At 43.7% G+C, this 16,621-nt stretch overlaps 1 protein-coding gene across 6 annotated transcripts in view; it reads left to right on the top strand.

Moving 5' to 3' along the window:
* Positions 1–16,621, top strand: part of Daam1 (dishevelled associated activator of morphogenesis 1) — a 164,208-nt gene that overhangs the window by 70,953 nt on the left and 76,634 nt on the right. For all 6 annotated transcript variants that reach the window (XM_087911763.1, XM_087911758.1, XM_087911760.1 and 3 more), the window contains one exon: positions 15,274–15,363. In XM_087911763.1, coding sequence (XP_087767889.1) covers positions 15,274–15,363 — 90 coding nt within the window. The remainder of the gene's footprint in view (positions 1–15,273; positions 15,364–16,621) is intronic.

The raw sequence follows: 16,621 nt of genomic DNA, 5'->3' as shown, positions 1-16,621 counted from the left end.
CCTTTGTGTGACTTCTAGGAATTGAGTCTAGGCCATCAGGCATGTGCAGCAAGAGCCTTTACCTTGCTGAGCCATTTTGCCTGATATATAGATATAGATATAGATGTAGATATAGATAGATGGCAAAGTATATCCCAATTTCTTTACATCTTTGCCAACACTTGTGTTCATCCATCCTTCCCACCTGCTCTTCAGTATGTTCTATTCTACAGTGTATATGTGTGTTATCTAAGATAAGGGTTCCTGGTCATTTCTAACTGCTTTGGATTATTACAACTAAATCATGTATCTGATCAGTTACTGACAACTGTGTATTTTATGTCATTTGACATAAATGCCATCATACCTCCCCATAGTCTCTACCCCTGCTTGTTCTCTCTCCTCTCCTTTCCCTTCCCCTCCCCCTCTCTTCCCCTGCACCCCCCATTTTTTACTCTTTGCCAAGATTAAAATAAAGAATATGGGTGGTCTATGACTTAGCATTGGTGCCTTAAAATTAGAAGCACCCATGTTCGTTCTAGAAGTGCTTAGACTCAGATGATCTCATCTAATTTATTTGGGAAGCACTAGACACAACAGCCCTGTAAATTGTCTTGCTCAAGTAACTTGTATTACAATATTTTCAATAGGTTTCTTTGAGGAAAAGCAGGCAATGTGTTACTCACCATCAGATTGATTATTCTGATGTGAGTGTGTGGTAAGTGCCTGTCTGTGCTAGCTCCCAAGGCGACACAACACCATCTTTGATGATGCTTTAGAGCTGCTGATCAAGCAGTGAAGACAGGCTCTAAACATACAATCCTGTCTCAAGTGACCTAGAGCTACAAGAGGGGCCACTGAGTCTCAAACATTCTTTTTTGAGAGAAGAGGCTTTATATTCACCTAGTATTCAAGGGAGGTTCTCTTGGAATAAAACCCTCAGCCTCTCTTCCAACGCATCACCGTTCTTTGGCATACTCATAACTCAAATCATTCCTCCTTTCTCTACCAATGTGCATTTGTATCCAATTTCAGAAAATACCCTTCAAATCTTTTAATTCATTCTTTGAGAATTTCATACACATGTACAATGCATTTTGGTCATGTCCACCCTCCTTCCAATTCCTCCTGGATGCTTCCCCTGTTCCCCTCTGAGCTCCAGGTTCTCTTTTTATAACCCCATGAATCTCACCATTTGGCTATATGTGTGTGACCATAGGGCCATCCACTGCAGCATGGTCAGCCTACTTCGCTGAAGTACACTGACTCTCCTTTCCCACAGCTTTGGATTATCAAAGATCCTCAGCTAGAGATGTGCCTGCTGAGCCCCTGCCCCATCTATGCTGGGATTATGTCTGGTTTGATCTTGTGTAGGTATTGTGCAGGTTTGATCTTGTGTGTAGGTCTTGTGTATGTTTGATCTTGTGTGTAGGTCTTGTACAGGTTTGATCTTGTGTGTAGGTCTTGTGTATGTTTGATCTTGTGTGTAGGTCTTGTGTAGGTTTGATCTTGTGTGTAGGTCTTGTGCAGGTTTGATCTTGTGCAGGTTTGATCTGTGCAGGTCTGGTGCGGGTTTGATCTTGTGCGGGTCTGGTGCAGGTTTGATCTTGTGCAGGTTTGATCTTGTGCAGGTCTGGTGCAGGTTTGATCTTGTGTAGGCAACCACAGTCACTGTGAGTTTATGAGTGCAGCAGCCCTGTCATTTCAGAATATAGTTTTGTAGTAATCCTCCTGTGCTGGCTGTTGTTTATCAACTGAACACAAACTTAGACATACCTGGGAAGAGGGAATTTTAATTGAGAAAAAACCCTCATAAACATGGTCTGTAGGCAAGACTACAGAGCATTTTCTTAGCTAATGATTGACTCAGGAGGTTTCAGTCCTCTGGGGACAGTAACACTCCTTGGCAAGGTGGCCCTGCAGTGTATGAGAAAGCAGCTGAGCAAGCCAGCAAGCAGCACTCCTTCCTCTATGGCTTCTGCTCCAGTTCCCAGTTCCAGGCTCCTACCTTTGTTCCTGCTTTGACTTTCCTCAGTGATGGGGAAACTTACCTGGAAGTGTAAGATGAAATAACTCATTCTTCCATGAGTTGATTTTGGTTATGGTTTTTATCGCAGCAACAGAAACCTAAAGTTAAAACACCTTCCAATGTCTTACTCTTACAGTCTTTATGTCCACCCCTCTGATGTGTTCCCTGAGCCATGTGGGTAAGGAGTGTGATATAGTTGTCCCATTTAGAAACTGAATGTTCTATAGAGGTTTTACTCATTCTATGTGTCTGTATTAATTGCTGTCCACTGCAAAACCAAGTTTTTCGAGTGAGGTTTGAAAGCTATACCATTGTTATGCAGGTAAGTGTGTTTAGAAAGTAGTTTGATGCATGTCTGTTTAGTAAAATGAAGTAGGTTCTCCTGTAGGATCTTATGGCCTCCCAGCCAAGGGTTCTTGGGCAGGATTACAGTACCAGACGTAAGTTCTTCTCTGTATTGTAGGCCTCACATCCAATCAGAAAGCATTTGGTTACTCCTGTAATGCTTCTATTGCACCATTGAGCATATTTTACGGAGCAGGTATTACTGTAGCTCACAGAGTCCATAAATAGGTAAGACTCTCGATGACTTTTGTCCCTCGGTAGCCTAGTATTTTCTGGCACTATGAAAATTAGCTGTTTGGGAGGAAGCTTCTAAGTCAATACCAGATTAATTTTCCTATGTCTTGTAACCCAGCTCTCTGGTGTTTTCAGGAATAGGTCCTTCCATCACGTTCTGGTGAGCATCACGAGCGGGTGACGATGGGATGCTTCTTCTGGGGAGTTATGGGACCTCCAACAATTTAATGAGTAGTGTGCTATATCTAGCACCAGGCTTTAGCATTGACTCCCATGTAGGTCATTCTTTTTAAACTAGGGTGTGTGTTTTATTTTTTTTTCTGTTTTTAGAAAGTTTTTCAGACTGCAGATTTTGTTCTGTTAGCCATGGGAATTGTTACCTCCTTTTTTCAGGCTGTTGAAATAATTTCTCTTATTACTGGGACTATTATAAGACCTCTTTAATAATAAAATTCTTCTGTTATCGTCAGAATCAATGAGAAGTTTCATCATATTTTAGCTCTTTATATCTTAAAATGTGCCTTTGTACTAAAATCATGGCTAAGAATAGAAAGTTTCTTATGGGAGCTATTCAGTTCCTGTCTCCATTGGAAGTTGGAAAGAATAATTGGGTAACAGGAACATGCAATTTTTAACTGATAGAAGAAAAAAAAAGCTCTGGTTGTAAGGAGTCCTGGTTATGATCTATTGTTTTAATTAAAGTATAAAAGATTTCTGATAACCCAGAAGAGGGAATCAGACTTTTATTCTAGAATAGCTTCAGAATATTTGGTTGTTTGGAAGCCAAGAACCAGAACTAAATGAAGAAATTAGTATTAAGATTGTTCTAGTTCCATGAGGTTTGTTTTCACATGATAAACTCGTAAAGAACAAAAGAGAATTCTCTTAGTTAAAGGACACTGTTAATTGACAATGAAGGAAAAACAATATTGAGTAGATTGTCCAGTTACACTTTGCATTTTTAAGTAAACTGACTCCGTAAGTTCTTGGGGAAAAACTGCTCACTGCCGGTGTGACGGTAAGCACTGCAGTAGTAAGGGACTCGCGCGTGTGCAGTGCTGAACTCCTGTGCAGGTTGTGTGAACCAATGCCAGTGTGCGGTCGGTTTAAAGGAACAAACGCAATCTCAAATTCAGAACGTGAGAAACAAATTGCTCTAGCCCTGGTTTATAATACAGGCTGATGTTAATCTATATAGCTTTGCATGCCTGCATCTGTTGTGTTTTTTTGAACAGAACATTGTATTGCTTCTAAAATCTGGCAGCAGATTTTTATCCCAATAGATGTTTTATAGTTCTTTGTGCTGTCTTAGACCCTGTCTGCTTAAAAATAGTTTGATGGTCAAAGTGACTTTGTAAGTTTCCTTTCAGCCTTCTGATTTTCTAAAGCTTAAGTAAAGAGTATTCCTTCCAATCTTGTGTGTATTTTGTCTTATCAAGATCACTCTAAGTCATTTCAAAGTGAGCTGTTAAATTTAGATGTTTGATTTCGTGTTTGATATGGTGTTGTTAGTTTAGTTGCCATTCATCTCCGAATGCTTCCTAAGGTCAGATCAAAGAGGTGGGTGAGAGGACATGAAACGTGGAAAGAAATAGGAACAGTAGCTGGAAGTGGTGGCGCCTGTCCCATACCCAGGAGAGAGAGGCAGGTCATCTTTGACTGTATAGGGAGTTGGTGGTGAGCCTTGGCCTTAGGAAAGTAACAAAACAAAACAAAACCCCAAAAAACCAAAACCTTGTGAATTATCGCTGCTGTGAGAAAATGGCTTTAGATCCCTTTGGTCCTGATCAGTTCTATTAATATAAAACCCAAAGAGACCTTGGGTGGTGCGTGACTGCTTCCTGTGGGATATAATTGAAAATCTGACCCCTTAATGTTGTCCTTGGGCTCACAGTTGCAAATTACACAGTCAAGATGCTGTACTGACTTGCCACCCTGTACTTGACCGCACTAAGCAAGTTTTAGGGGCTAGTTTGATCTCTGTAAGTTGTGGGCTTTGGGTAAGCTTTCAAGTGTGATATTTTCTTGTACTTTGTTTTAAGTTTGTTATTTGACAGTTTAATACATGAAAATAAAGCATTATAATTATTTCCCCACCTTACTTTTTAAAATGTGCTCTAGTAACGGCTAGAGAGATCTGTTAGTTTGAACATATAACTTTATAACTTCCTGAGACTTTATGCTGATGCTGTCGGAACCATCTTAGCACCATCGCCTGTTCTTACCACACACGTGACCTAACCCACCTGACCACACACACTTCCGATTATCTGTGGCTGTGCTCACCACTGCACTCAGAGGGAGCCCTCCCCACTAACCTGCCTGTCCAGAGGCCCACTGCTGGAGAAACCTCTTGATTCACGCACTGGGAGGGAGCTCAGTGGCCAACTCTGTCTTCAGTTATGCTTTTTCTGGCTCATGGCTGATGAGTTGGAATTTTCTTTGTTGAAAAAAAAAATCCCCCCTTTTAGAAGCTGCATATTTTTCTCTTATCCAGTTTTAAATGGATTTATTGAAAACACCCTACAGCTGCCAGCGTCTTACTTTTGCACATTGCAAAATTCAAGAACAAAGTTCAACTTAGTGACTGAAAGCCAGCGAAATAAACATAGGGGTTGTTTTCTGGAAAGATGGGCAGCTACCAAATTTAGGAGCCAGAAAGTCCTTTCCTGTTCCCTAACCAGTAAACTTGAGTTTATTCTTCAGTGCATAGCTCTTCGTGTCAATCCTGAGATGCAGATGCACTCTTGTACTTTCAGAGAGCAGAATGGAGTGGCATCCAAGCCTCTGCCATTTCTAACTTCTGGATCTCCTGGGCCTGGAACTAGTGTCCAGTCCAGAGAGAGTTCCCAGTGCATACTTGTTGGCTGGATGCCTGTGTGAGTAGATACTGCTTGTTAAAGTTTAGTGTGTGAGATGTGCATTAAGCATTGGAGGGAGTGTGTGTGTGTGTGTGTGTGTGTGTGTGTGTGTGTGATATCTGTTCTGTGACTCATTCTTGAAGGGGTGACAATAAGGTTGGACTGATGCTGTGCATCCGTGTACACCCCTGCCCCCTCCCCCACCTGCTGTTGTCTTTTCTACTCGTCTTTCTCATTTGACTGTTTCTATGGGAACATCAGAAGGGCCTGCAGGAAGGGGAGCAGATTAAAAGAATAAAGATGAGGAGGTTTAAGAAATTATTTTACTCTTAAACTCTCTCTGCTAAGGGTGAGGGTGATGGCTCAGTCAATACAGTGCCTGCCACATAAGCGTAAAGATCTGAGTTCAGATCTTTAATGCCAGCATGAAAGCTGGGTGTAGCCATGTGCACCTGTAACCCCAACACTGGGGTAGGGGACAGGGAATTTGGGAAGAATGGTGGACTGCCTTAGCTGGCCAGTCTCCCTGAATCAATGAGCTCCAGGTTTGATGAGACAAACGCCTGCAGCCATATGCACACATGTCCACATGAACATCACCCCCACAAAAGAGAACTAAGCTTCTCCAGTGTGTATTACGTGGTGAAGTAAGTATGTAACTGGGCTGTGGGAAGAGACTCTGCTAGATTGTCTTTTGACCCAATTAGTGCTGAAATGTGTCAGAGGAGCTGCCAAACAAGTCTCTTGAGTGTGTGGGAGGGGCTGGGCTCAAGGAACAGAACTGGCATGAAGGAGGGACCTGCCGGAGCTCTGGCTACAGTCTCCAGCAGGACTCTGGGGCGTCTTAGCAGTCTGTCCCTTTGCAGCTGGCTCTGTCTCTCCATTCAGTTAGGACTTAGAAATGCTCTGTGTTAACGTGGTCAGCTGAAGTTGCACTGGATTATAGTTCTGAAAACGGGTGTTCGGGGAAATGATTTAGCTACTTAGAACTTTGGTTTGGAGGACTGGCAAGCTGCTGCCGCTTCAAATTAATTAAAATTTTGTTCAAGTTACCCCAATGAGTTACCACAGAAGTCAAAGAACTCTAAAGGTTCAGTTGTAGAGTTTGTCTAGCAAACAGGATGTAATTTGTACTGTTTGCTAGTAAGGGAAAGAAAGGGAATAGACATTAAGCAGTGGTGGTAAGAATCTAAAGGTTCTGTTAGTCAGCCTTTGCTTTTGGGGTTCCTCTATTCTTGTTTGTATGTAGCACAAGAAAACACATCTGTCAGACACAACATTACCTAGTAGGTGAGTCATCCTGTGGTATTCTGTGTAATGACCGAGAGTGCGGGGAGAGGGCAGCCGGCGGGAAGCCTTCAGCATCTGTCTGTACATGCCCATCCATTCCGGGTGCGTAGCTGGCTGTCGTTGACCATCTCAGGCCTTCTTGACTGGAGAGGAGTAGGAGGATGCCTCTAAACTCTCTAAAATCTTATCTAACTGTCATATTTCTAGCTACCGCCCTAAGAGTAAAAGTGTTCTCAGGGTCATTTGGGATGCAGTTTTAAGAGATGTTAGCACTCATGACTCTTGGGTATGATGGCTGCATGTCTTGGTGGGGCTGGATGTTTATAAGTTTAATGAGTTACTGCAACTTAATGATATATTCCTCCATACCATCATAAAAGTGATTTTATTTATTTTTACTTTTTGCTGTCAAGAGTATCACACCTCAGTATCCACGTTCCTAGTCTGGCCTTTTCCACTTGATAGGTACTTGTCTTTCTCTTCTGACATGTTCTAGTTCCCGACCTCTCTAGGGGTTTTACTCCAGGTATTGTGGAGTTGCATGATGGGAGAAAGGGGTTACACCCTGGGAAGGCAGTGCTGATGCTGGTGTATACTAAGGTAATCCAGAGAAGGTTCAACCCTCCAGAATGTAGGAAGCCTGGGTGGGGCTAGGCTCCAGGAGTTGGGCCTGTTTGCCACAGTTTGTAGGAGGAAAGGGAGGCTTGATTGAGTAATAGACTTGGGAATTCTATGGACTCTACAGTAAATCAGAGGGAAGGTTAGCTTGTCAAGGGCCATTAGAAAGCAAAACAAAACACAACAAAATAAACCCCCAAACATAATAAACACACAAAATGTTGAATGGCTGAGCAGGATACCCCAAGGGCCCGTGTTAGCATCCCCTTCCTTGTTTTCCTAATCTCCGCCCTCCTGACCTCTGTCTAAAGGTCTCTTGGCATGCACGGGTGGGTGAGCTGACCTCATTAGACATAGACTACTGAACAAGGTTAGGAACTCTGGGTAACTCTGCTGCCATCCATGAGCCAGCGGGCTGTCCAGTGCTGTTTAGCACGTTTATACATAATCTTACATTCAGTCTCTTAAGATCCCCGAAAACGGTTTGTCACAGAGGACTAATCTTTCTGCTCACTCAAGACCATTATTGTACATTCTTTCAAAATTCCTTCCCTTGCTTTATCTAGCAAATCAGTGCATTTCCTTTTATTGATGTGTCCCGTGCCGATTGTTTTCTGATTTATGTGGGTTTTTTCTGTTGAGCTACTTGCTCACGCCAAAGTGTAAGTGTAGGACCAGTGAGAGCGGAGGCTTAATAATACGTTTTGTAGGGCTTTGCCTAGAGCTGTGGTTCCCACAGCTGAGCTTTCCGCGAGCTCTTTTCTTCAATTTAAAAAGTCTTTGAGATATTAGAAACAATACATACTCTATAAGAAGATGAAAGGGTGGCTACTCTCTTCTCTGAGAGGAGCTTTTATGTTTGTCTGTGGGTTTCAGTTTTTAGGAAATTGGCTTTCTAGGGAGAGAGGGGTGGTGCTGAGTCAGCACAGTGCTCTCTTGTTACTCACTAAGTAATTGTCTTTTAATTACCTTTCAAAAGGACAAGATGAAAAAGAAAAGTGAGGTGGCCAGCGCAAGGAGGAGCCCATCCAGGCTAAGGGATGCTGAGATGCATAAGCAGTCTAGGTGTTCTGACTCCCTGGCTACGTGCCCTTGTTAATCTTAGTGGGAAACCCAGTACCCCAGGACCAGGACCAGAACTCCTCATGGTGCCACTGCTAGGAACAAAACCCAAACTCAGGGCTGAGTAGAGGTAGAGTAGGGATGGTAGAGTGCTTGGCTAGAGTGCACAGAGCCCTAGGCTCTGTCTCCAGAATCTGGTACTCCTGTGTGGCAGAACCCACCTATAATCCCAGCATGCCAGAGGTGGAGGCAGGAAGATCCAAAGTTAAAAATCGTCCTTGGTGACATAGTGAATTTGAGGTGAGACTAGACTGCATGAATTCCTTTCCCCAATAACAAAACCAACAACTCTAAGCCGACAGAAACAAGAAGGTTCCAAAGGACTTCTTGTTAATATCAATGCCTCACCCAATTTAACTATTAAATTAATTACTAAGGGGCTTGGAGAAAGGGTGCCCCAAATGTCACCTATATTAACAGAATTATGAAATTTTTCAAAGAAACAGTGAAGGTATTTCATGGAAGATCTGTGGTGTTGAGCGAATGCTGTGTGTAGACAGTAGACTTGGCCGCTCACTCTGAGGATACACGCCTCCCGCCCCTCTGCACGTCCTGTTTGCTCCTTCAGAGCTCACTGAAGACTGCAGCCTTATTATGTCAAGTGTGCCGTCCATCTCTGCTGCCTAGAACTCCACTTGTTCTTCTGTTGCTCCAACGGCACACTTGACTTTTGTGTTTCTGAAGTTTTACAGAAATATTACAGAGCAGTTTGATGAGTTTTGAGAGATGTGTAGTTAGGCAGCTGTCGCTACCCTAGGAAAGCAGGTTTTCCTAACAAAAGTTCCTCAGTAAAGATTTAGGTACTAAAATCCTTATATATATAAACAGGTACTATATGAAATATAAAATGTAGTGATTTCAATTCCATGGTTGCCTCTTTCAGTATTTGGAATAATTATCAAAATAAAAAGTCTTCTGTAACATTACCTTGAAGTAATTTGAGAGCTTAAGTAAAACAAATTGACAGTATGATTTTTAGTTATTTTGTATTCCAGTTGCTTGCCCCTCCCCATCACAATTACGCTTTCCCTCCCAACATTGAAGTTTTATTTATCCCCTTCTCTAGTGGTATGTCTAAAGAGTAAAGCCTGGATAAGAGGAGACAAAAGCAACCCAGCTGCTTTATGAATCATAATATTAAAATGGGCAACTCAATAAAAATAGGCAAAACATGAATGCATAAGAGCAGATAATCAGTGCATGGGAGATGAGGTTCATCATAGGAAAATACAAAATAAAACTCCATGAGTTAGCACCCGACATAAACTAGGATTGCTCACATTGAAAGGGCATGGCACAAAGTGTGGGTGGAAACATGAAGCAACTGGAGTGCCTTATTTTGTACTTTAACAACTTCAAAAACAGTATTCTTAAGATTTTTACAAGCCAAGCACAGTGGCTTGTGCTGTAATCACAACACATGGGAATAGGAGGCAGGAAGATTGCTACAAATTTGAGACCAGTCTGGGCAACCTATAAAGTTCCAGGTTAGCCTGAAAACCATAGTAAGATCCTGCCTCTACAAAGAAATAAGTACTAAGAGTAGTTTATTATTGTGTGTGTGTGTGTGTGTGTGTGTGTGTGTGTGTGTGTGGTGGTGGTGGTGGTGGTGGTGGTGGTCAAGGGTACGTCCTAAGTAAGGTAAGATATGTCCTCACCTTGCACTTTATTTGAGACAGGTCTATTTTTTCCCCCTGCCCACATACCAGGATGGCTAGCCTGTGAGCTGCTGAGGGTCCTGCTGTCTCTATCTCCCCTCCCTCTGTAGGAGCACAGGGATTTCAACTGCTGGCCTCTGTGTCCTGCTTTAGATAATAAGTTCTGGGAATTCACCCCAGTTCCTTACATTTGTATGGCAAGTGCTCCACCCACTGAACTGTCTCCCAAGCTCTAGGTTTTAATCTGTAAACCGATTGTGCACACTTTCTTTCCCCTCCAACTTCCCCACTCTCCTTCCTTTCCTCTCACCTTAATTTTCCGCTCTGCTCCTGCGTTCCTCCTGCATCATATTGTTTCAGGTACTGGCCAGTGCTACAGAGAAGAATAGAACAAACTGAACTACTGTCCTCTAGGAACCAATCCTTAATGGACATGAGAATGCCAATAAACCAGACCATAGTCATGTGAGAAGTGCTTCAGAGCTCCGAGGAACTGACCCTCCCTGGATGATCAGACCAACCATTTGAAGTGGTTAGCCATTGCTTTGGGAAGATTTGGGTGACTAGCATGAGTCTTAGATGGAGTGGGAGGAGCCCACTTGGGAAAGAACACACTAGATGCAGAGTTTCAGAAGCTGGCGAAGGGTAACCAGAAGTGCTGAAAGTGCTGCTGGTGAAGCGGGTGTGGTGAGGCAATCACTAGGGCCCTGCGAGGAAGCACCTAAACTGCTTAGAAACTGTGCTTTCTCCTGCAGAGAAATTCAACTGGAGAGCCTCCTAGTCATCTTTGCAGAGAGGCTATAAACACCTTGAAGCTGGGGTGTCTTCTACATCTTTGCATTCTTTATGTTGCCTGGCTCTGGTCCTAGACTAGGTAGGCAGTGCTGATGGATCTCTTAAGGTGCTGACAGACCCTTAGAATAATGCATTCTTACCACATCATTAAAATAGGATGAGTCAGAGCAGAGAAACTTTGGAATGGCCAGGCCAGGGTCTCATTATATCCTGGATATTGTGTCTCATCATTCCTGAGTATAAATGATCTGCTTTAATCTTTGTTTCCTTGCTTGGCTGGGAATTCACCACACTTCACCCTTGGTGACTCTGAGGATAAAGACCAAGGTGGGAGCGGCTTTCACAGCCACTGTTTCCCGCCTCCAGTGCTTTCTATTGTTTAGTTCCTATGACCCCTTGAAGCCTTCATGGTACCAACTTTCCCACAACAACCCTAGCACGTGATCATCCTTCAGCATGGATTCCCCTTGGGTCCTCATGCACAGACAATGCCCTCAGCCTCCCGAAGCCTACCTCAGTAGATATTTAGTAGATATTCAGTAGATACTCAGCACAAAGTATGTTTGCTTCCATGAATGAATTCCCGAAGTGACCAGAGGAGTGCATTGTCATTGTGGCTTCAGATGAAGGCATTGGAGGTCAGAGGCCACGTCACTTGCCCAAGATGCATAACTGATAAAAGCCAGACCTACACTCAGGGACAGCTGCCAGTAGAAGCTGCCTCCTGCTTCTAGCAGACACTGGATAGATGCCTCTTCATGCCTGCTTGTGGGATAGACAGTACACAGAAAGAGCGCAGACTCTACAGTTGGATTGCACTTAAGTCCCGCCCCCACTGTTTGCTAGCTCTGTGCCTGAACAAGGTGCTCGATCATTCTGTGACCCAGTTCTCTAGAAAATGGTTAGTAATAATACTCACTTGGTGGGGCTGTTGTGAACTAAAACAAATCAACCCACATAAAACGTTACTAATAGACACGTGGGAAATGTTAAGCAATTGTTATCTCTCACTGTCAGGATACAGTGGATTTATTCTGTTCCATGTCCTTATTGTAGATCAAAATTTTCTGTGGGAACACTACCGCAATTTGTTTTTATTCTGTGAATATTCTCTCTTGGCCTCAGACGTCTACCCCAGCTCTGTGTTCTCACAGTTTAAAATAGGTAATAAATGCCTGCACTGCAGCCAAACCGCACACTGCTTCTCTCCTACTGCGAATTTTGAAGTTTGAGGATTCACACGTTTCTTCACAAGTATACTCAGAAAAAACTATGCTGTAGTGTAGTGAATGTGTGCCATTAAGAATGCTGCTCCCTCGCATCAAAAGCTTCCCCCAGGCTAAGCTAGATACTGTTGAGCAGTTTGATTAACTGAGCTGATTGTTGGGAAGTGATTTATGTCACCCCTGTTTCCCCTGTTTTTCAGAGCAGGTGTGACTAACAGGAAACTTAAAAAGGAAGGAAGATAATTACTTCCCATATATAAAGTTGTATGCCAGAATTTTGGTGTTTTAAACATGTTCTCTCATAATGGAATTTTCTGTACAAGTTCTTTGGTCCTTCTCTGGTTGTTTATTGTTGACATTATTAACAGCTTCTGTTGGTTAGAGTATGATATGTGTGTGTGTGTGTGTGTGTGTGTGTGTGTGTGTGTGTGTGTGTGTGTAGTTTAGTGACTTCCTGTTTACCTCATCTTAAAAGAAGCTAGCAGCTGATTTGTGTTCAAGTGGGAGAAGTAGCAGCTGTGCAGCTGCCACCCTGTGCCAGGCATTGCTGCATGTTTAGCTGCTGCCTGTTCTTGCAGGAGGAGTGGAGCCTGTTCTGGAGAGGAAGTAGTGACTTGATGGGGTTCAGAATGGGAAGCTGGCCTGTGCTAGGCTCTGGAGGGACAGGTGGTAATGGGATGTAGCAAAGAGTTAATTAGAAGTGATCCTGGTGGGAGAAATGGAAGACTTTGAGAGGCCAGCTGAGGAACAAGTAATTAATTTTTCAGGCATTGTGGAGGTAATGAAGGCTCTGAATAGGGTGTTTGAAGCAGCACAGTGCTTATTTTGAAGGTGTGGTTTCTAGGCCAGAGCATCAGCAATACCTTGGAAACCTAATGAATTGCACACACCACACCTCCCCAGTGACCTACACATTGGTGGTTAGAGAGGTCAGATGCCCCCTGATGCTCACCCAACATTGAAAGCAAAAATGCCTGAGAGAATTGTAGGTGGAGAGCACTGGGATGTCAAGGAAGGAGTGAGGGGCTGTGCCAGAGGCCTTGGGAGCAGTGGTGAGGACACACGTTTGGGTGGTTCCATTGTGAATGAACAAAGGGAAAACCATTGCGAGCAAGAGAATGGGCTGTGATGACTAAGAAGCCGTGGGAGTGTAAGATGGAAGATAGGAAGCCAACGATCTGTGTCTGGTAGCAGATACACACACAAGCCATTCAGGAGGGGAACTTGCCTTCAGAGATCAGAGCCTTATTGAACCTTAATTTATAGCTTTTATCTTTAACCCACACCCAGCCATCTACTGTTCTCAACTAGATAACCTTCCCCGTGGGAGTGAAAATGAACCAGGCACTCGATACCAATAATCACATTAACAGCAGATGGAGTTGCTAAGTGCCAAGATGTTTTCGCTAAGTACTCCGTATTTATTATCTCCTTGCTGCTATTCATTAGTTATGAAGGTCTGTAAGTTGACTTCCCAAGCTTCCACCACTGTAGGCTTAATGTTTCTAAGCACTGATCTAAGAGTCTGAGCTCCAGGGTCACAGCTCTGGGCTTAAAATCTAGCTGCTTTGTTCAGCAGGTGTGTAGGCTGGAGGAAGTGCCTTGCCTAATCTTCACCCTAAGTTCCCCGGTTCTCTTACAATGGAGACATTATTGTAAGGAGATGTGACCCTCTTTAGGTTCATTGTGATAACTAAATAGGAAATGCCTGCCTGCATATAAAATCCTTAGGAAATATTAGTTGAGGCTTATGGTGATGATACCAGGCACTTACACAAAACTTCATTGCTTATGTTGCCAAAAACAAAAATTACTCAAAAAATTCCCAGGGCTGGCGTGATGGCTCAGTGGTGAAAAACACTGACTGCTCTTGTGTTCAGTTGCCAGCTCCCATGTGGCAGCTCACAAGTGTCTTTAACTCCTGTTCCAGGGGATCTGCTACCCTCTTCTGACCTTCCTGGACACCAGGTATGCATGTGGTGCACAGACATAAATGCTGGCAAAACACCCATGCATATAACAACAACAACAACAACAACAACTACTACTACTACTACTACTAAGCTCCTTAGCCTGGCATGTCAGGCCTTCTTCAGAGTGGTCATCCTTTCCCTCCCATGAAGTGTATAGCTCAGTACCTCACCTTCACTGGCTCTGGCCTCCCTTATGTACCAAATCTCTTACCCAAGCCTAGTCTTTGATTTCTGTTGCTGCCTTAGTCAGTTTTTGTCACCATAACAAAAACATGTAAGATAATGAACCTATAGAAAGGAAAAGTTTATGGCACCCCACAGTTTGGGAGATTCAATGTTATGATCCTTGGCATCAGTGCTGTGGGCCTGGACCAAGTCAGCATTGCCGTGGAAGACATGGCAAAGCAAAAACATTCACATTAGGGCCAGGAGACAGAGGAAATGGAGAGGGTCCCTCAATTCCCTTTGGGAGTATACCCCGATGACCTAAAGTCATCTTCCTTCTAGTCTCTACCTTCAAAGGGGTTCATTAGCTTCCAGTAGTTCACCCTGGGGAACAGATCCCTAGGGGAACATCCAGAATCTAAACTATGGTGGGCCATTTACAAGTACATTTTTGGGTGATGATTATAGAGAGAGAAAAGATCTTGGCTTTAGTAAGAACTCTATCTGTAGTCAGTGTTAATGTTGGTATTGAGTGTCTGGTACATTTTCATTCCTGTCATGTCTGAGTCATCCAGTGCTCGCCTGAGTTCATTTTTGATAATTGCTGTCTTGTCTGGAAGATTGTCAGCAGCAAACTCTAATCTTTAATATGATTAATTCTGAGTTCCCGTGGTTCAACACCCTTACAGCTCAATGGACCAAATAGCATGAGCAACAGCAAAGGTCCAGCCTAGCCATTTCGCTGAAACCCTGGGTACCTGTAGTGCTGTGCCTTGTCCACCTTTCTGTGCTGCTGCCTTGTCCTATGGCAGGTGACACTACGTTAGTAGTCACAGAACAACAGAACCGAGCGTGAAGTGGCTCCCATCATTTTTAAAATATGTGTTGGTGAGCTGGTTTTCTCCTTGGTGGTACTGGCGGTGCTCTATGGGAACACCATCGATCTCTGTAATACTAATCATTTGCTTTTCTCCTCAGGATGAACTTGATCTCACAGACAAACACAGGGAAGCCATGTTTGCACTTCCAGCGGAGAAAAAGTGGCAGATCTACTGCAGCAAGAAAAAGGTAAGCTGCTCCTTGTGCCCACAGTCGACCAGAAGCCTCACTCTGCTGCCCTCCGCTCTCGCATCTCTGCAGCAGGACTGGAAGGCTCTTTGTGGTGTGGAAAGCAGCTCGGGCGTGTCATGGTGTGGCCTTGCAGCTACTGCAGTAAACTGCTACACCTCAGATGTTGTGTTTATGAGCAGGTCACCCGGCTGCTCTGCACCTGTTCCTGTATTCATAGCTGTGTGTAGCTGAGCCCTAAAATAACAAAGGATTGCATAGATAGAAGCATCTTCCCTGCTTCTCGCATAGCAGTTTGTATCCATGTAGATTAGGGTGAGTTGTCATGGCTTTATGTTTACATAATGTAGTAAAACCTTACATTTTGCTGCCTCTATAGTGTGGCTTCATTGACCCCATAGCTAAAATCCTTTCACATCCAAAGTGAAGAATGGGGAATGAGGCAAAAGGAACATGCTCTCCACTCCTACTTTTAGGGACACAGTTTTAATAATAATAATAATAATAATAATTGGTGGTTGTGGTGGTGGTGGTGGTGGTGGGTGTGTGTGTGTGTGTGTGTGTATCACAGTGCATGTGTGAAGATCATAGGACAACTTTTAGGAGTTATTCCTCTCCTTCTACTGTGGGTTCCAGAGACTGAAGTCAGGGCATTTGGTCAAGTTGTTTTACCCACTAATCCATGACACTGGCCCTCATTTCAGGAGTTCTACATCCCTTCAAGCTCATCATTAGGAAATGACTGTACCTTCATTCTGGGCGGTCACTTGCTAATAAAAGCTGATACTGTGCCACGTCAGGAGATGGGGGAATGACACTGGGGTCAATGAAACCACCAAACCCTTTCTCTCTAGCATGCACGGCTCTGGGCATCACTGGATGGAGAGGACTGAAGTAAAGTTCATGCTCCCGTTTCTTAAATCCTGCACCAGTTCTCAGACCATCCCCATATGTGTTTCCTTCTGTTCCATCAGACATTTGAACTAGGCAAGTTAAATGTCCAGGCCAGAGTGGGCACCTAAAAGAAAGTGTGACCCTCCAAGGAGAATTGCCAGTCTCAGTAACCAGTGAGTCCACGTGACAATGCTCCTGTTGACAGTAGGTGCCTGTCAACACCTACTGTGTGAGGCACCCTGCTTACTGACCTCTGCCGCTGTCCTCTCGCACTGTGTACTAGACTGCTAGCAGTTTCCTGCACTGGTACTGTGGCTGTTACCACAAAATGTAAAGCTTATTTAATTTTCCACCATACAGTTAA

The sequence above is a fragment of the Myodes glareolus genome, chromosome 11 (genome assembly GCF_982192425.1).
Source record: "Myodes glareolus chromosome 11, mMyoGla1.1, whole genome shotgun sequence".
In the NCBI taxonomy this organism is placed as follows: domain Eukaryota; kingdom Metazoa; phylum Chordata; class Mammalia; order Rodentia; family Cricetidae; genus Myodes; species Myodes glareolus.
This window is presented reverse-complemented; position numbering and strand designations above follow the sequence as displayed.